The sequence below is a fragment of the Nicotiana tabacum genome, chromosome 13, assembly GCF_000715075.1.
Source record: "Nicotiana tabacum cultivar K326 chromosome 13, ASM71507v2, whole genome shotgun sequence".
Lineage (NCBI taxonomy): Eukaryota > Viridiplantae > Streptophyta > Magnoliopsida > Solanales > Solanaceae > Nicotiana > Nicotiana tabacum.
The window spans coordinates 10,281,445-10,303,110 of record NC_134092.1 but is presented as its reverse complement, the minus strand read 5'-3'; the positions used below and the strand labels follow the sequence as shown (position 1 = coordinate 10,303,110).

At 40.3% G+C, this 21,666-nt stretch overlaps 1 protein-coding gene and 1 pseudogene across 1 annotated transcript; both read right to left on the bottom strand.

The window, feature by feature from the left end:
• Positions 1-1,279: 1,279 nt before the first annotated feature.
• On the bottom strand, positions 1,280-1,882 carry LOC142167974 (uncharacterized). The gene has a single exon (XM_075228617.1). It carries the CDS (start codon positions 1,880-1,882, stop codon positions 1,280-1,282), a length of 603 nt encoding a protein of 200 aa, XP_075084718.1.
• Positions 1,883-14,091: 12,209 nt separating this feature from the next.
• On the bottom strand, positions 14,092-19,506 carry LOC107765262 (uncharacterized; annotated as a pseudogene).
• Positions 19,507-21,666: the final 2,160 nt, after the last annotated feature.

Genomic DNA, 21,666 nt, shown 5'->3' with positions numbered 1-21,666 from the left:
AAGTCTTCATAGCCCTAGATCTTCGTATATAATTTAAGCTTTCACTCTCGAATCTACAAACATTGTAATCCCCTCCCAGAACCCATTGGTTGCTCCATAATCCCCTAATTCCTGCAATCTCATCCCAAAGTTGCTCTCTCTCAAAATTAGTGTGAGGGCCATAGACCCCTGTAAAGCACCACCTAAAGTCCTTATGTAAACTCTCCAGCATGCATGAAATTGTGTATGTTCCTTTATGGGAATAGATGCAGTTCCACTGTCTTCTGTCCCAAAGTACAATAACCCCACCCCTGGTTTCACATGATTTTAAATCTACCCATTCTACTCATCTGTTACCCCAAATGTGTTGTATCAAATTAGAAGACCACTCTTCTAACTTTGTCTCTTGCAAGCATAGAACGTCTACTTTCCACTTTCGAACCAGTGACTTTATTGTGCTTTTTTTCTTCCCATCATTCAAACCTTGCACATTCCAACTCATGATCTTGACTTTCATACAGAAGAATATTTGTGATGCCTCCCTATCACGACCCAAAATCCTAACCTGTCATGATGGCGCCTATCTCCATACTAGGCAAGCCAACAACCTCGATAAACTACAATTTCTTTTAAGATTAAAAATATAATATTTAAACACAATCCACAAGTCTCGCAAATACCAATACAAACACTCCCAAACCTGGTGTCACAGATACAAACGCTCCCCATCACTCAGTCCTACCAACATCTGCATGCAAGGTGCAGAAATATAGTATGAGTACAACCGACCCCATGTACTCAATAAGTAACAAACATAACCTTGGGTTGAAAGTAGTGACGAGCTTGTACCAAGGTCGGAGTCCAACTCCAATAACCAACAACAGTTCATAATCACATAAAGCAAGTAATGAAAGAAGTAACCCAAGGAATAAATGCTCAGCTAAATCATGATTTTCAAAAAATAGTTCTGCCTTTCAAGTGTATCAGTGAAAGTCCCAAGTCGTTTACCGAAGTTTCCAAAAATACGAATAAGTTTGAAAACAGAAAAAAAATTTCCCAAAAATGCTTTTAACAATGATAAGATGTTTTATTTTCTTTCCAGATAGTTAGTGGAAAAATGCATCACTATACCCATAGACCAATATGCGTGAGAAGTCATGAATGACGTGATACCATACTACTTGAGGAAAATACATCTCTATGTGTGTATGTCATGGGTGCATGTCAATGCAATGTATCTCAGTGATAAAACCATATGCATACTTCTCAGAGTATCAATTCACTCAGTCCTCCCCATAACTCAGTCCTCAGAGTCACCCTGCAGTGTATTAGGCACCCTGCAGTTAACTCCCCGTGACCAAGTATAATAGGCACCCTGCAGTGGGAGATCAATTATATGCAGTTCTTGTATGACATATGAGAAAGTCTTTATAGCCCTGGATCTTCGTATGAAATTTAACCTTTCACTCTCGAATCTACAAATATTGAAATCCCCTCCCAGAACCCATTGGTTGCTCCATAATCCCCTAATTCCTGCAATCTCATCCCAATGTTGCTCTCTCTCAGGATTAGTGTGAGGGCCATAGACCCCTGTAAAGCACCACCTAAAGTCCTTATGTAAACTCTCCAACATGCATGAAATTATGTATGTGCCTTGATATGAATCGATGCAGTTCCACTGTCTTCTGTCCCAAAGTACAATAATCCCACCCCTGGTTGCATATGATTTTAACTCTACCCAGTCTACCCATCTGTTACCCCGAATATGTTGTATCAAATTAGAAGACCACTTTTCTAACTTTGTCTCTTGCAAGCATAGAACGTCTACTTTCCACTTTCGAACTAGTGACATTATTGTGCTTATTTTCTTCCCATCATTCAAACCATGCACATTCCAACTCATGATCTTCACTTTCATACAGAAGAATATTTGTAGTGCCTCCCTGTCACGATCCAAAATCCCAAGTTGTCGTGATGGTGCCTATCTCGATACTAGGCAAGTCGACAACCTCGATAAATCACAATTTCTTTTAAGTTTGGAAATATAATATTTAAACACAATCCACAAGTCTCGCAAATACCGATACAAACACTCTCAAAACCTGGTATCACTAAGTACAAGAACATCTATACAATACAAGTCTCTAAAACGTGGTCTATAATAATCTGAGACCAAATACAATAAACAAAAGGATAGGGAAGGAGAGACAAGGTCTGCGAAATATGACAGCTACCTCTGAATCTCCAGAATATCGACTGTGTGAAAGAATCAACACCCAATATATCCGGGATCACCTAGATCTGCACACGAAGTGCACGGTGTAGTATAAGTACAGCCAACTCAGTAAGTAACAATAATAAATAGAGAACTGAAAATAGTGACGAGCTTCTCAGCTAAATCCAAATACAATACTTTCCAATATAAAAGATTAGGCATGCTCTCAAGTTCAACATTTAAGATTTCACTGAAATTTCAAATCAAGTTTGACCGAAACAGAAAATAATATTTTTTCGAAATTCCAAAAATAGTGATATATGATAGCTGAAATGCAGCAAATAATGAAATCAATGCATCCTCTCAGAGTAACAGCCACTCAGTCCTCCCATTCACTCCAACCTCATAGTCACTCTTTCCTCACAGTCACTCTTTCCTCACAGTCGCTCATCACTCGGCACTCGCACTCAGTAGGTACCTGCGCTCACTGGGAGTATGTACAGACTCCGGAGGGACTTCTTCAGCCCAAGCGCTATATTAAGCCAATCATGGCATAAATCAATGAAACATGCTGCGGCGTGCAGCCCGATCCATAAATATCCTCTAAATTAGGCCCTCAACCTCACTCAGTCATCAACCTCTCCAGTCTCTTGGGCTCTCAGAAATCATGATAAGCAGCCCAATAACAATGATATGATGCTTCAATAATGAATAAGAGAGACTGAGGTAAAAATCTGCAAATATAACTGTGACTGAGTGCAAAACAACAATTTAGCAAATAATTTCACAAGTACACAACATCCGTGGGTCCCAACAGTATAAACATATGATTTAAACATGATTCAAAGATCAATTTCTCTAATACGGGGAAAAATTTACGGATATCAACAGATTTTTCAACTATACAGTTCCATGGAATTGACCAAGTCATAATTCCTATGGTGCACTCCCACACGCCCGTCACCTAGCATGTGCTCACCTCAAAACCAATCACATAATATATATTTCAGGGTTTCATACCCTCAGGACCAAATTTAGAACTGTTACTTACCTCAAGCCGTGTAATTCTTTATTCTACAATGTCTTTTCCTCATAAATTGGCCTCCAAATGCCTCGAATCTAGCCGCAAATAATTCAATTCAGTCAATAATATTTATTGGAATTAATTCCATAAGAAAATACTAATTTTTCAACAAAATCCAAAATTTAGCTCAAACATCGCCCGTGGGGCCCACATCTCCGAACCCGACAAAAGTTATAAAACCCAAAAGCTCATTCACTCACGAGTCTAACCATACTAATTTTACTCAAATCTGATAACAAAATCCCATTCAAAACCTCAAAATTCTAGTCCAAGAACTCTTTCTCATTTTTCCCAAATTTCCATCTCAAAACACTAACTAAATGACGAAAATAATGATATATTTGTGTATATTGACTAAATCCGAGTTAAAATCATTTACCTCGATGTTTTTCCTTGAGAATCTCTCAAATATCGCCTCTCCCCAAGCTCCAATTTGTCAAAAATGGAAAAAATGGGACGGAACCCCCGTTTTGTAACATAAAGTTTCTGCCCAGGTCTGGCCTCGATTTCCATGACCTCGATTTCCTAGCCTCGATTTTCATGACCTCGATTTCATGGCCTCGATTTTCATGACCTCGATTCCATGGCCTCGATTTTCTTGACCTCGATTTCATGGCCTCGATTTTCATGACCTCGATTTTCATGACCTTGATTTTTCATGACCTAGATTTTCATGACCACGAATTTTCATGACCTCGATTTTTCCAGCAGCAAAAATTTTCAGCAGCTGTTTAAGTCCAAAGTGTGATCCGTTAACCATCCAAAACCTCCCGGACATAAACCATATATGAATTTCTATCAGAAAATATGCTACGGACCTGCTCGCGCACTCAAAACACTGAAAAGAGGTCGTCTTGACCTGATATTGACCATGGTCAAACTCTCAAATTCTTTAACTTTACTAGTTTCTCAACCAATGATCCAAAACAAAAATACACCCAAGCCCTTCGGGACCCGTAAAATCATACCAACAAGTCCTAAAATATCATACGAACTTAGTCGAAACTTCAAATCACGCCAAACAATGCTAGAACCATGAATCATACATCAATTCAAGCCTAATGAACTTTTAAATTTCAAGCTTTCACAAATGACGCCGCAACCTATCAAATCAAGTCCGATTGACCTCAAATTTTGCACACAAGTCATAAATAAAATAACGTACCTATTAAAAGTTTTAAAATTGGATTTCGACCCCGATATCAAAAAGTCAAACCCCCGGTCAAACTTCCCAAAAATTTAACTTTCACCATTTCAAGCCTAATTCCACTACGGACCTCCCAATAATTTTCCGGATACACTCCTAAGTCCATAATCACCATACAAAGCTATTGAAATCATCAAAATTCAAATCCGAGGTCGTTTACACATAAGTCAATATCCTGTCAACTTTTCCAACTTAATTTTTCAATTATGAGACTGTCTCATTTCACTCTGAAATCCTTACGGACGCGAACCAACTAACCCGGTAAGTCATAAAATAACTGTAAAGTATAACTTGAGCAGTAAATGGGGGAACATGGTTATAATACTCAAAACGACCAGTTTGGTCCTTACATTCTCCCCCTCTTAAACAAACGTTCGTCCTCGAACGGGTTTAGAATTATACCTGGAGTCTCAAATAGGTGTGGATATTTTCTCCGCATCTCCTGCTCAATCTCCCAAGTAGCTTCTCCAACTGGTTGTCCTCTCCAATGTACCTTCACTGATGCTATGTTCTTTGACCTCAACTTTTGAACCTGCCGGTCTAAAATAGCCACCGGCTCCACATCATAAGTCAAATTTCCGTCCAGCTGCACTGTACTGAAATCCAAAATATGAGACGGATCCCCGACATACTTTCGGAGCATGGACACATGGAACACTGGATGAACACCTGATAGACTAGGTGGCGAAGCAAGTTCATAAGCCACCTCTCCAATTTTCTTAAGTATCTCAAAATGCCCAATATACTGAGGACTCAACTTGCCCTTCTTCCCGAACCTCAACACACCTTTTATGGGTGAAATCTTGAGCAGAACCTTTTCCCCAACCATGTAAGCAACATCACAGACCTTCATGTCAGGATAACTCTTCTGTCTAGACCGCGCCATGCGAAGCCGCTCCTGAATCAATTTAAGCTTCTCCAAAGCATCCTGAACTAAGTCAGTACCCAATAGCCTAGCCTCACCCGGTTCAAACCAACCCACCGGAGACCGACACCGTCTCCCGTATAAAGCCGCATACGGAGCCATCTGAATGCTCGATTGGTAGTTGTTATTGTAAGCAAACTCTGTTAGTGGCAGAAATTGATCCCAAGAACCTCCAAAATCAATGACACAAGCACGTAGCATATCCTCCAATATCTGAATAGTGTGCTCGGACTATCCGTCCATCTGAGGGTGAAATGTTGTACTCAACTGACCTGTGTGCCCAATTCTCGCTGCACTGCTCTCCAAAACTGTGATGTAAATGGCGTGCCTCAATCTGGATGATGGACACTGGCACACCGTGTAGGCGAACAATATCGTGGATATAAATTTCAGCCAACCATTCCAAAGAATAAGTAGTGCCAACTGGAATAAAATGCACGAACTTGGTCAACCGATCTACGATCACCCAAACAACATCAAACTTCCTCAAAGTATGTGGGAGCCCAACTACGAAGTCCATGGTAATGCGCTCCCACTTCCACTCTAGAATTTCAAGTCTCTGAAGTAATACACCCGATCTCTAATGTTCGTACTTTACCAATAGATAATTTAAACATCGAGCTACAAACCCAACTATATCTTCTTTATTTTTCTCCACCAATAGTGCTATCTCAAGTCCTGATACATCTTTGTGGCACCTGGATGAATGGAGTACCGTGAACTGTGAGCTTCCAGGAGAATCAACTCACGCAAACCATCTACATTAGGCACACATAGCATGCACTGCATCCGTAATACACCGTCATCCCAAAGAGTGACTTCCTTGGCATCACCGTGTTGAACCGTGTCCTTAAGGACAAGAATATGGGGATCATCATACTGGCACTCTCTGATACGATCATAAAGAGAAGACTGAGAAACCACACAAGCCAAAACTCGACTCGGCTCGGAAATATCCAATCTAACAAACTGGTTGGCCAAGGCCTGAACATCCAAGGCTAAAGGCCTCTCTGCTACCAGTAAGTATGCTAAGCTGCCCAAACTCTCCGCCATACGACTCAAGGCATCGGCCACCACATTTCCCTTTTCGGGATGATAGAGAATTGTGATATCATAATTCTTAAGCAACTCCAACCATCTTCGCTGCCGCAAATTAAGATCTTTCTATTTAAACAAATGATGTAGACTTCGATGATCAGTGTAAATCTCACAATGGACCCCGTACAAATAATGCCGCCAAATTTTCAAGGCATGAACAATAGTTGCTAACACAAGGTCGTGGACTGGATAATTCTTCTCATGTACCTTTAACTATCTGGATGCATAGGCAATCACCCTACCGCATTGCATAAGAATTGCGCCAACACCAATACGCGATGCGTCACAATACACAGTATAAGACCCTGAACCTGTAGGCAATAGTTATGTGCATATACGATTTCAATAGATTAATGACCTACGGTGCATATACGAGGATGATAAGTTATGTGCCTTGTTATATTTTGATGATCTAATAAATGTTATGATAGGAACCAGATCGGGAACCTGTTACACATCTTCAAAATGCTCAAGAACAACAAGTCTCAAGTCGGGCACAAGTTCTAACTACTATAATCAAAGAGACAACAGAGGGAACAGACATCAGTCCCCTTGCTGATTGTACCAGTCAACTTCCCACGGCTGTAAAGTCGATGCAACTGTTTTCCTTACAATATTATTCTTTTCCCTATTGTTTTATTTCAGTTTTGATTTTGATTTGCAGATTATAGTTTGTTTGGTACGTAAATTTGGGAGCAGCGGGATATTTATATAGCATGTTTGGCCAAACTAGAGAAATCAGTTTATTTTGAGAAGTATTTTTTTTCAAAAGAGACAAGCCGTTTGTGTTTGACTAATCACTCTGAAAAGCATTTTTGAGCAATAATTTGTATTTGGCCAAGCTTTTTAGAAAGTGTTTTTAATTATCAAATTACGAATAAGGACATAAATAGATTTACTTAATAGTTAATATTATAAGTAAATAAATAATCTTAAAAATTTGTTATTACATGCAATAATTAAATCTTTTTATTTTATTTAAGTAAAATTTAAAATAAAATTTAAAAGTACTGAATTCTTTTAAAATAACTTAAATATATTAAAAATTATTCAATAAATATAAAAGCATTCACCCCTAAAGTCACTATATATTAGAAAGTTATCCTAAAAATAATAAAAAATATTTATACATTAATATCCTAAGTATTAGGTTTAACGGTTATTTTGGTATATACCATATTTTGTTAAGGGTGTATTTGGTAAGAAGAAAAGTCAAAACTGTTTCTGCTTCTGCTTTTGGAAAGACGCTATTTTTTTCTGCTTCTCAGAAACTGCTTCTGCTTCTTCCCAAAAGTACATTTTCTCCAAAAAAAGTTTGGCCAAACATATCAAGTTAGAAAAAGTACCTTTTGGCCTCTTGAGAAGCTTGGCCAATGCGCCATGCAAGTGGCGGTGGAAAACGAAGACAAAACTTTAATTTGTTCTTGGACATAACATTATCAATAAATGTTATTCTTGAGTAAATATTTTGTAATATTACTTATCCGTTTCATTTTATATGAATAGTTTGATTGTCCATAAAGTTTAAAAAAGATGAAATTTTTTTAAACTTGTGATTTAATTAAATACATCATAAGATTTGATGGCTATAGAATCATATGATTAAGAGCAAACGAAAAGGTTAAAAAGTAAACTATTTATAAGTATAAAATGATATCATTTTTAGTACAAATTAATTAAAAGGAAAACAATGTCGTATAAATTAAAATCAAGGGAATACTACAATTATAAAAAAATTCACTAGACAAAATATATACTATAGAACACATAAATAATTTGTGATAGTTTTTTGGGGGGCGATAAAATATAAAAATAAAAGGGATATAAAAAAGGCAAAATACAAAATTGGTTGATCGACCAGAACTAATTACACACGCAGTAAATGTATAAATATATTTATCATATATATATATATATATATATATATATATATATATATATATATATATATATATATGTGTGTGTGTGTGTGTGTGTGTGTGTGTGTGTGTGTCACACCTCCTTTTTTCTGCAGTGGGATACGGATAAGAGAAGTTTTTCCAATTAAAGTGACATAAATCGAAATGGGATTATTTATTTAATCAGAGTCGCCACTTGGAATGATTTATGGTGTCCCAAGTCACCGGTTTATTTTAAATCCCAAATTGAGGAAATTGACTCTTATTTATGGTCTGCGAACATAGAAGACCGGGTAAGAAATTCTGTTAACCCGGGAGAATGTGTGAGGCACTCCCGAATTCTGTGGTTCTAGCACAGTCGCTTAACTATTAATAATTGGCCAAATTATCTGATTTAATACATATTTGAGACCTATTGTGCATTTTTACCTTTTAAATCGCTTTTGGTATTTATAAAATTTGTTTGAACAAGTCGCGATGTCGCGCACTCGTTTGTTTTTGTACACATTGCGAACCGCGCCACATGAAACGCACCCGCGATTTACAACGTGTTAACTTTTATTATTATTTAAAGTTCTGGTCGAGTCACGTGAAACGCACGCTCGAATGAGATTTACGTATCGTGACCATGCCACGGGAACCGTACCCATGGCCACGATGATTTATTAATTGCGCCTAAAGCAAGCTATGATGTTCAAAGATGGTTTCCTACATTGTGAGATTAATGTATGATAATGGTAAATTAATAACTACTATGTGGACATCATAATTTGATTTCAGTTCTGGTTCGTAAACAAACAAGTGGGCTACAAAAATCATTGGGCCTAGAAGGTCGATTGTTCCCTAACTTCCCTTTCAATTCATGATACGAACAATGTAACTCAAACGAAATTACAAATGGCCATCCTAATTATGTTCGCAAGATGCAAGTTAACCGAAATTCAGATTTCCAAGCTAAAGTGACATTCAATTGGAAATCTCATATTATACAAATAGCCAACCCAACTTAACATTAGTCAGGTTCATGAACATGTTTTAACATGTAGAAGAACAGCATAAGCTATCAACGAAATTTAAAGGAGCATAAATTAAAATAACAGAATCTTCTCTTTTCAACATTCGTGGCTCCAAGCAAAACAGAAACAAATCGCCATGAAGTTAAACAAGTTTAAATCTTCTAATAGACAAATTACTCAGAAAAGGATTCAATCATGTAAAGGCAATAATGAGTTGAAATTTCATGGAGAAAACAGAGGAATTAATTCATGTTTACCAATACAAAGACGGGTTCTCAAGTGAATACCTGGTTGCACCAAACCAATTCTTAAAAACCAAATGAAAGCGAGATAAGAGAACGTTAAAGCTCAGTAAAATAACAATAGCAATGACAGCAGTCCACGGCTCCAAAACAGCTCTAATAGCTCAATCAACTTAGAGATTCCAGGATTATGAACTGAAATCTGAGAAGAGAAGCTTCTTAATTTTCTATGTAACTCTTCTTTTTCGTTGTTTTTTTTTTCGATTTTTTTTTTTTTTGTTGTGTCTTTTTCAAATTTGGATTCAAAATTTTGAAACTGAGTTGGCTGTGACAGCCATTAGAGAGAGTGGCGAGGACTTGAGGGAGATGAGGCTAGCGGCTGTTGAGTGAAGAAAGAGAGGAAGAAGGATGCTAGGGTTTTTTTTTTTTAAGGGGATCGGGTTCTGTCCCTGTTCTCTTTTCAGTTATCTGTCCCCTTCCCCCAAAAATGAGAAAAGAATTGGATAATTAAGGGGGAATTTAGGGCAAGCTTGTGGAGAAACTGGGCCATCGAATTTGCTTGGCCCAATTCTAAAAGATGTGCACCAACAACCCTTTCTTTCCTTCTCATCTTTCTTTATTAGATATTTTGCAAAATTAGCCACTATGGACTCAAATTTTAATTAAAACTAATTTGTGTGGCTAAACTATTTATATATTTCACTCATTAATTGACTAATGACCTAATTAATTAACTAGCCTAAAAATGCATGTAGAGTTACTAATGTATTTTTTGATATTTTAGTGTTTTACAAATGCAATTGATTATGCATTTAAAATCTAAAAAATGTAAAAATTAAAATATTTTTGTATTTTCTTTAGGATTTAAAATGCAACTTAAAAATGCATCAAATATGAATACGTACAAAGCAAACTAAGTAAAAATATAGAAAAATAATTTAAAGCTATTTTTTGGATTTTTTAGGAGTAATTTTATATTAGGGCAAAAATTAGGTGCTCACAGCTGCCCTTCTTTGCTCGGAAACATGAAGAGTTTTCGGGCAAAGGTAAAGTGAGCAATTACGAGTAATTTTTGCCCGTTTGGATACTCAATGGGAAGCATTTTTGAAAAGTTTGACCGAACCTTACTTCGGAGGTTGCCTACATATCCTTGGCTATAAAGGAATCGGGTCAGTATAGTTCTGGAAGTTTAGGTAGTTGGGACTACCGAGAAGCTGTGATCTCACTGCTGCTGCTGCTGCTCTTTCTTGCTGAGCTCCCTATTACACCAAAGTCAAAATGAAAAAGAAACTAACTAAGCCTATCAGCTACGAGTTACAAGATTCCTATCTATAAGTCTTCTGAAAGCTTGATCTTGAGTCTTGAATGGTTCTTCATGCGGACTTTTGATTTGAACCTTGATGCTTGCTAGTTGCAGGTGCTAGTTCTTTCTTCTTCAGCTTTTCGAATCAAGACGGGACATGCAAAGCTTGTGACTTCAGCCATGTCTTGAGCAGTTCACATCTTTCATCGGCTTTTGCATTTTGGATTCACTTCTCTTTTTTTTTCTTTTATTCTGGATTGAGACTTCTTCCTTTGGTCATCTCGGACTGTCAGCTCGCACTCTTGAGGTGAGCTTCTGCTACTTCTAACTTAAATTGAATTCTGAAATGACTTGAAATTTGAAACGAATTCCCTCGTTCTACAGGTGGGCACCTGATGACTTAAAACTGAAATGAATTCCCTCGTTCTCCAGGTGGGCACCTGATGACTTAAAATTTGAAATAAATTCCCTCGTTCTCCAGGTGGGCGCCTGATTTTGACTTAAAACTGAAATGAATTCCCTCGTTCTCCAGGTGGGCGCCTGATGACTTAAAACTTGAAATAAATTCCCTCGTTCTCCAGGTGGGCGCCTGATTTTGACTTAAAGCTAAAATGAATTCCCTCGTTATCCAGGTGGGCGCCTGATAACTTAAAGCTAAAATGAATTCCCTCGTTCTTAGGTGGGCGCCTGATGACTTAAAACTGAAATGAATTCCCTCGTTCTCCAGGTGGGCGCCTGATTTTGACTTAAAGCTAAAATGAATTCCCTCATTCTCCAGGTGGGCGCCTGATTTTGACTTAAAGCTAAAATGAATTCCCTCGTTCTCCAGGTGGGCGCCTGATGGCTTAAAGCTAAAATGAATTCCCTCGTTCTCCAGGTGGGCGCCTGATGACTTAAAACTGAAATGAATTCCCTCGTTCTCCAGGTGAGCGCCTGATTTTGACTTAAAGCTAAAATGAATTCCCTCGTTCTCCAGGTGGGTGCCTGATGACTTAAAGCTTAAAATGAATTCCCTCGTTCTCCAGGTGGGCGCCTGATGATTTAAAACTTGAAATAAATTCCCTCGTTCTCCAGGTGGGTGCCTGATTTTGACTTAAAGCTAAAATAAATTCCCTCGTTCTCCAGGTGGGCGCCTGATGACTTAAAGCTTAAAATGAATTCCCTCGTTCTCCAGGTGGGCGCCTGATGACTTAAAACTGAAATGAATTCCCTCGTTCTCCAGGTGGGCGCCTGATGACTTAAAACTTGAAATAAATTCCCTCGTTCTCCAGGTGGGCGCCTGATTTTGACTTGAAACTAAAATGAATTCCCTCGTTCTCCAGGTGGGCGCCTGATGACTTAACACTTGAAATAAATTCCCTCATTCTCCAGGTGGGCGCCTGCTATCACAACAATACAGACAAAACAGAGAAAATTTTCTGCCCCAGTTTGTACCAGGGACATTCATTGATTGTTAGTTGAATTCCATTATCCAGGAGGGTCCTGAAAATTTCAAACTAGATCCCACTATCCAAGAGGGTCCTGAACAGTTAAAACTGAACTTATCTGGAACATGCTTTCCTCATGGAGATTCCTGGCAAAGCAAACAAGATTTTTTCCCCCTACTTAAAACAAAGAAAATTTGGTCAGTTTGAAAATATGGTGGTTAGTTTGTGGCATCCTGGCTGAAAGTGTCTGCTTCTGCCACTATCCCGCTTCATTCTGATTTGATGCTTCGGGCTACAAAGAATTGTTTGACCTTTCAATCGAACCTCGACCACAAAACCTCTGAATGACTTGCATCCCTTACACTCAACTCGTCGTATGGCACTTTCATTCTAACAACTGTTGAACCTTTGCATTTCCTATAAATTCACGAATCACTTGACCGCATGAACTTCAGTTATCACCGCATTGCTCATTCTAAATCATGTCCCTTGTGATGTGCCTGGCCGAATTTCGCTTGGTGCAAATAAAAAGCTGGTAATGAGCTTTGAAATCCTTTCTTGCTTGCTTAACAAAAGACTAATTTGACAGAGACTTAGAAAAATAGACCCAAAAGAAACGAAACGAAGTGACTTCGAGAATTAGGAATAAAAAAGAAAAAACAGAGATGACTATTTGAAGAAAAATGGAAAAGAGACTTATCTGAATGAAACAACTTGCTCCAATGATCATGACATGCATTTCGGATTGATCAGCCTAATCCATCCAACTAATCACATTTCAGTTCATGCCATGTCTTCATACTTCAAAACCGGGGTTTCCATAATTCAATTTCTCTGTAAAGTCATGAACCCCATTCGGCTTGTAATGTCCCCGAGGGGTTTTCACCAGCAAGTCTCTCTCATTTGCTCCTCTCTCAACTCACTGTCGCCTTACAGTGCCCATAAGGGTTTTCACCAATAAGACTCTCTCATTTGAATTTTCTCTCGACTCACCATCGTCCTATAGTGCCCGTGAGGGTTTTCACCAATAAGACTCTCTCATTTATTCACTTTTCCTTGTGCCCATGAACAAAGGTGCTACCCATGATGTAAATCGTACCTCCATCTCACTTGACTTGGCATCCTCAAAGTTGATCAGAAGGTCTTTCTTTGGACTGTAGTGTAGGTTTTGGACAGGGTTAGAAAGAAAGGGTGGCATGAAGGCTCAAAATAATTTAAGGTGAAGGGGTTCTAAATTACAACTTTTGGAATCAAATCTTCTTCTTTTTTTAACTAAAACTTCTGCCCCAGTTTCTTCGAATTTGGGGAATTTTAAATTTTTATTTTGATGGGACCGAACCATGTAAGGTTGCCTACGTATCCTTAAAAGGAATCAGGTCGAACGTAGTTCAAACATAAGAGTTTTATTTTTGTTACTTTGCTTTTCTTTTTCTCCTTTCTTTTCTCTTTTCTTTCTTTGCTTTTCTCTTTTCCTTCTCTTTTTTTTTCTTTTGCTTTTCTCTTTTTCTTCTCTTTTTTTTTTCTTTTATATTTCTAACTCTACTTCTGATTCCAAAAGAGGGGTATGAAAGAAAATAAATAAGGCTCAAAAGGGGTAATAAATGATAAAAGTGTTTGGGATAGCAGAATAAAATGCCTTCGTCATTCCAAATTTGAACATGCCTAGAACAAAATGCGATTGAAGATAAGCAAAGAAATCATACATAATATCTCTTGACTGCATCAGAATTGATAGCCATATCCACACATTTACCTTCTATGTCTGTTAAATACAAAGCACCATTGGGCAACACCTTTGTCACAATAAACGGCCCTTGCCAGTTTGGGGCGAACTTGCCTTTGGCTTCAGCCTGATGTGGCAGGATGCGTTTCAACACCAGCTGACCCACCTCAAATTTCCGGGGACGCACCTTCTTGTTGTATGCTCTTGCCATTCTTTTCTGATACAATTGACTGTGACATACTACTGCCAATCTTTTTTCATCAATCAAACTCAATTGCTCTAGCCGGGTCTTGACCCACTCATCATCATCAATTTCAGCTTCAACAACGATCCGCAGGGATGGAATCTCAACTTCCGCAGGTATAACTGCCTCGGTTCCATATACTAGAAAATAGGGAGTTGCACCTATTGAAGTGCGAACAGTAGTGCGATAACCCAGTAAAGCAAAAGGTAACTTTTCATGCCATTGCCTGGAACCTTGCACCATCTTACGAAGTATCTTCTTTATGTTCTTGTTAGCAGCCGCAACCGCTCCGTTTGCCTTAGGACGATACAGGGTGGAGTTTCGATGCCTAATCTTGAACTGTTGGCATACCTCTTTCATCAAATGACTGTTGAGGTTAGCAGCATTATCTGTGATGATTACCTTGGGAATTCCGAACCGGCAAATGATGTTTGAATGAACAAAATCTACCACTGCCTTCTTGGTCACGAACTTGAACGTACAGCTTCGACCCACTTGGTAAAGTAATCAATGGCCACCAGAATAAACCTATGCACGCTTGACGCTGCCGGCTCAATTGGTCCAATGACATCCATGCCCCAAACAACGAAGGGCCAAGGTGCAGACATTGTGTGCAACTCAGATGGCAGGGAATGAAACAAATCGTCGTGCACCTGGCATTGATGACATTTGCAAACGAAGCTGATGCAATCTCGTTCCATGGTGAGCCAATAATAACCTGCTCAAAGAATCTTCTTCGCCAAGACATACCCACTCATATGTGGCCCGCAAACCCCGAAATGCACTTCGGCCATGATAGTCGAAGCTTGTTTAGCATCTAGGCACCTTAGTAATCCTAGATCTGGAGTTCTCTTGTACAATATTCCCCCACTTAAGAAAAATCCACTAGCCAGACGTCGAATGGTTCTCTTTTGATCACCTGTGGCATGTACCGGATATACCCCCGATTTGATATATTCCTTGACATCATGGAACCAAGGCTCACCATCAGGTTCCTCCTTAACCACATTGCAATAGGCATGCTGATCACGGATTTGGATATGCAGAGGGTCGACATAAGTCTTATCCGGATGGTGTAACATTGACGCTAGAGTAGCCAAGGCGTCGGCAATCTCATTATGAATCCTGGGAATATGCCTGAATTCTACCGACCTGAATCGTTGACAAAGATCATGCAAACATTGTCGATACGGTATGAGCTTCAAATCTCGAGTCTCCCATTCTCCCTGAATCTGGTGAACCAACAAATCTGAATCTCCCAAAACTAATATTTCTTGAACTCCCATGTCTATAGCTAGCCTCAAACCCAGAATGCATGCCTCGTATTCAGCCATGTTGTTAGTGCAATAAAATCGAAGCTGAGCTGTTACGGGTAGTGATTCCTTATTTCAGAAATGAGTACAGCCCCTATTCCGATACCTTTCATGTTAGCAGCTCCATCAAAGAAGAGTTTCCAACCTGGCTTTTCATCATGATCAGCCTCGTCAACATACATCACTTCTTCATCAGGAAAATAAGTCTTCAGTGGCTCATATTCTTCATCCACTGGATTCTCGGCCAAGTGATCGGCCAGGGCTTGGGCTTTCATCGCGGTCCGAGTCACATAGATGATGTCAAACTCTGTGAGTAAAATCTGCCACTTTGCCAATCTTCCTGTGGGCATAGGCTTCTGAAAGATATACTTTAGAGGATCCATGCGAGAAATGAGGTAAGTAGTGTAGGATGACAGATAATGCTTCAACTTTTGTGCCACCCAAGTCAGGGCGCAACATGTCCTTTCAAGAAGAGTATACTTAACCTCATAAGGAGTGAACTTCTTGCCGAGATAATAAATGGCTTGCTCTTTCTTGCCCGTGATGTCGTGTTGACCCAACACACAACCGAAAGAATTATCCAATACCGTCAAATAGAGGATTAAAGGTCTCCCAGGTTCTGGCGGGACCAGCACAGGTGGGTTTGACAGGTAACTCTTGATCTTATCAAATGCTTCCTGACACTCATCAGTCCACTTAACTGCAGCATTCTTCTTCAGCAACTTAAAGATGGGCTCACAAGTTGTCGTGAGTTGAGCAATAAACCTGCTGATGTAGTTTAACCTTCCGAGAAGGCTCATCACCTCGGTTTTGTTCTTTGGCGGTGGTAATTCTTGGATGGCTTTGACCTTTGATGGGTCCAACTCAATACCGCATCGACTGACTACGAATCCCAATAGTTTCCCGGACGGGACACCAAATGCACATTTTGCCGGATTGAGCTTGAGGTTGTACCAGCGGAGCCTTTGGAAAAACTTTCTCAAGTCTCCAACATGGTTGGACTGCTTCTTTGACTTTATGATCACATCATCTACATAAACCTCAATTTCCTGTCATGAAATATGGTAGTCATTGCCCTCATGTAAGTTGCCCCAGCATTCTTCAAACCAAATGGCATTACCCGATAGCAGTATGTCCCCCATGGTGTGATGAATGCTGTCTTTTCTGCATCTTCCTCATCCATCAGGATCTGGTGATATCCCGCGTAGCAATCCACAAAAGACCCAATCTCATGCTTGGCACAATTGTCGATCAGAATATGGATGTTCGGCAATGGAAAGTTATCTTTTGGACTTGCCTTATTGAGATCACGATAATCGACACAGACCCTGGTCTTACCATCCTTCTTTGGTACTGGCACGACATTAGCTAACCAAGTGGGATATCGAGTGACCCTAATGACCTTTGCGTCAAGCTGCTTTGTGATTTCTTCATTGATCTTCACACTCATGTCAGTCTTGAACTTCCTTAACTTTTGCTTGACTGGAGGGAATGCCGGATCAGTTGGCAATTTATGAACTACCAAGTCAGTGCTCAAACCCGGCATGTCGTCATACGACCATGCAAAAACATCTTTATAATCAAACAGTGCTTTGATTATTTCTTCCTTGATTTGTGGTTCCAGATGCACACTTATCTTGGTTTCCCTGATATTATCTTGATCTCCTAAATTGATTGCTTCAGTTTCATTCAGAATAGGCTTGGGTTTTTCTTCAAAGTGATTTAGTTCTCTAGTGATTTCCTGAAATGCTGCTTGTTCATCATATTCTGTTTCATCATCACACTCTACTTCTTGGATTGTTATTTCTGAATTAGATTGGCTTTTAAGATTTGGCTGAAAATTCCTCATGCATGTTATGTCATTGAAACCAGCATCAAAAGAACTGTACAGAAAAAAAAAAAAAAAAGAGAAAGAAACAGAACAAAAATGAAACGCTATCAGGAATAATGGAAAATGGGAAATTGTATTTCATTGAAAATAAAAGGATAGAAGGGTTTGTACATCAAAACAAGCAAAAAATAAAAAATCTGGATTACAACCCTGGAATAACCCAGATAACAGAAAGAAAAACAAAGCAAACTACCAAAACTCTTTCCGGGTGGGGAGATGAGTAGCTTTCCAATTGCTAAGCTTCACATTTGGCCCAACGAGCCGCACATCGGCATTACTAGAACCTTCCCCGATTTCCACCATATTAACCTCATCAAACAGACTTTGGAGCCTCTTGATCAGCTCTTCATCAAAGTCGACCACAGGTTTTGGGACCGCTGATATTGGGCGATTTGCGACCCCTGGCTTGACAAAAGACTTGGAGATATGTGGAACAGGCTTAGGAAGTGACCATGCCTTTCTTTTCAAATTTTTAGCCTTTTTGATGTCCTTCCCTGTGAGTGTGAATCCCAAACCAAATATACCGAAACTTTCATGTGGACACACCGGATGTACAATACCCTGCAGAGACAAACCCAGGCCTTTGCCCGGCACAAAACCATTCTTCAACATTTCATTTGCTACCATGACGGACGCGGAGGGTAGCTTTGGACCTGGAATGCATTCTCCTTCAGGAATCTTCTCGACAGACACTGTTTCAAATGTTTGGTATACCCAAGGCCCTTTATCATCTTCAACTTCAATAAATGGAACAATTGTGTCATCGTAAGCAGACAAGTTCTCATCACCATGCACAACTATTTCCTGCCTGCCCCATTAGAACTTTACCATTTGATGCAGAGAAGACAAGATTGCCTTGGCAGCATGTATCCATGGCCTGCCCAACAACAAGTTGTAGGAGACAGCCACATCTAGCACTTGGAACTCCATAGTGAACTCAACTGGCCCTATTGACAAATCGAGCATTATATCACCAACAGAATCTTTCCCTCCTCCATCAAAGCCTCGAACACATACATTGTTCATGTAGATCCTTTCAGTTCCGATCTTCAACTTTTGCAAAGTGGACAGAGGGAAAATATTTGCACTAGAACCGTTATCAACCAGTACCCTTGAGACAGCAGAATCCTCGCATTTCACTGTGAGATAAAGAGCTCGGTTGTGCTCTGTACCCTCCATAGGAAGTTCATCATCTGAGAAAGTGATCCTATTTGCTTCGAAAATCTTGTTAGAAATCTTTTCCAAGTGGTTTACCGTGATCTTATTAGGAACATGGGCCTCATTCAAAATCTTCATCAAGGCTTTGCGGTGTTCATCTGAATGTATCAGCAAAGACAAAAGAGAGATCTGAGCTGGTGTTTTCCTTAACTGCTCTACAATGGAATAGTCTTGCATTTTCATCTTTTTCAGGAACTCTTCAGCCTCTTCTTCGGTGACCGGCTTCTTTACAGGGATGTGGCCATCCTTGAATAGCTTGGCTTTCCTCAGTTCTTCTGGGGTAAAACATCTCCCAGAACGAGTCAGTCCGCCGGTTTCATTGATTTCTTCCTCTACTTCTTTCCCTTTATATGTTACTATCACCTATTTGTAATTCCACGGGACGGCCTTTGTGTCAACCATTGGTAACTGGGTCACTGGCTTAATAATAACGGGGGTAATATGAGCTCCTTCCACGATTATGACAGGCTTGCCCGGGACCCCTGGTACAATCACTTTTTGCTTTTCCTGGTTCGCTTCAACATCAATCGGAGGCCCTTTCACAACCAATACAGATGGCTTCACGTTGAGCGTGCTTAGCTTCTCCGACACCCCTTCAACTGTCAAGGGCATTGCTTTTGCAGAATCTGGAGCTTTAACTGGATTACTTTCGCTAGTCTGGATCATCATGACAGACTTGGAAGAATTCTTGGGCTCCCCATCCTTATGAACTATCTCAATCATATGTGTCTATGCATGGGCCGGCAAAGGATTTTGGTTGATGTTTGGTGCCTCCGGGTTCTGGACCACGATTTGATTTGTATCAATAAGCTCTTGGATCGCCCTCTTCAAATGCCAACACTTCTCTGTGTCGTGCCCTGGGGCATCAGAACAATATGCGCATCTGAGGGAATAGTCAAGGTTCCTTGGAGGTGGATTTAGTACCTTTGGCTCAATCGGCCTCAAAGCATCCAACTGCCTCAACCTTTGAAACAAACTGGTATACGACTCTCCAAGAGGGGTGAAGGTTTCTTTCCGTTGCTGCCTCTCTTTTCTATAATCCGGCCTTGATCGAAAGCTTGGACCAGTAGGGTTTCGATATGGTTGTGGGGGTGGATAAGGATTTTGTGGAGTTGGAGCACGCCATTGCGGGTAAGGAGGGGGTTGCGCATATGACTATGCATGGTGAACATGGTATTGGGGTGGTCTGACTGAATATTGAGGGTCTTGTGGTGGGAAATAATGTTAGGATGGATTATGTGGAGTTTGGGTGTAGGCTTGAGGTTGGGGTCGAGGTTGGGTGTACTGATGAGGCGAACCCCTTGGGCCACGCCCTGATCCAGAGACAAACATAGCGACATCATCTTTCTTCCTTTTGCCTAACAGGCTTCTGGTGCCACTTTGAATTGCCTGTGTGGTTGCTTTTATGGCGGAGTAGCTCATGATCTTGCTTGACTTGAGTCCTTCTTCCACCATTCCTCCCATCTTTACCACATCGTTGAAGGACTTACCTATGGCTGAGATCAAATGGCCAAAATAAATAGGTTCTAAGGCTTGAAGAAAGTACTCGACCATCTCATCTTCTTCCATTGGAGGATTGACCAGTGCAGCTTGTTCTCTCCATCTGAAACCATATTCCCTAAAGCTCTCACTGGGCTTCTTCTCTACCTTGGTCAAAGATAGGCGATCCGGGATAATGTCTATATTGTACTGAAAGTGCCGAGCAAAGGCCTGAGCCAAGTCATCCCATGTGTACCACCTGCTAGCGTCTTGGCGGGTGTACCATTCCAAAGCCTCCCCACTCAGACTCTGACTGAAATACGCCATTAATAATTCGTCTTTCCTACCGGCGCCTCTCATCTTGCTACAAAAGCCTCTCAAATGGGCCACGGGATCTCCATGTCCATCGTACAGGTCAAACTTGGGCATCTTGAACCCAGCGGGCAATTGGACATCAGGGAATAAGCATAAATCCTTGTAAGCCACACTTACTTGGCTTCCTATCCCTTGCATGTTCTTCAAAGCTTGTTCTAGGCTCTTCACTTTCCTGAATATCTCATCCTGCTCCACGTTCCGGGATGGTTTCTCAGTTTCAACGGGAGGTTCAAAGTAAGGGGTGTAGGAATAAGGATTCGTGACTTTGAAAGTTGGTTCCGGAGCATAATATTGGGTATCTGGAGCTTGGAACGCGGGTTCACTAGAATATCGGTGGAGGGTAGCTTGCGGAGGGGCTACGAAAATAGGAGCAGATGTCGGAGCCGGGTATGCAGTTGTTTTGGCTGGTGAAGCATGGAAAGTTTGGGACGAGGTGCCGGGGTAGTGGTGGAAAGGGGTAAAACCTGGTGCATGCTGAGGGAAAAGATCAACGGTAGTGGGATTCTGGGCTTGTGCTAGTGGTGGGATGAAAGCGAGATTTTCTGTGTAGTTAGCGGGAAATGAAGATGGAGGATGCCCCCTGATCCAGGCTTGATACATTTCAGCCATTTGATGCTTCAACCTGTGGACCTCCTCTTTCAATTCAGACTCTGATTCTACAATCTCCCTTTGCGGGTCAACAACACCCGTGTCCGACACTTTGCTAGTCATGACTGCCTTGCGCTTTGATCTGGTATTATAGAGGTGACTTGCCAGGATGCCAACAAACTAACCACCTAAACAGAACCTGTCTTTTTATGCACACAAAATAACTTGGTCAGTTTTGAAGCATTTAACAGATAGGGAATCGCATATTGGGGATGCAATGCACCTGAGCAGTTAAACGTTTCTAAATGCTTTGCGACAGCTTATGTGTTTCATCCCGGCTCTTTTCCCAAATTTTGAATCCTGATTTTTCCTCTCTCTTTTTGCTGTGTCGCTCTTTCAATTCTCATTCTCTTTTTTTCTTTTGTTTGGCCCCTCTTTTCT

Excerpts from the sequence above, each read along its gene's own strand:
- LOC142167974 (XM_075228617.1), bottom strand. The coding sequence starts at position 1,882 with ATGAGTTGGAATGTGCATGGTTTGAATGATGGGAAGAAAATAAGCACA.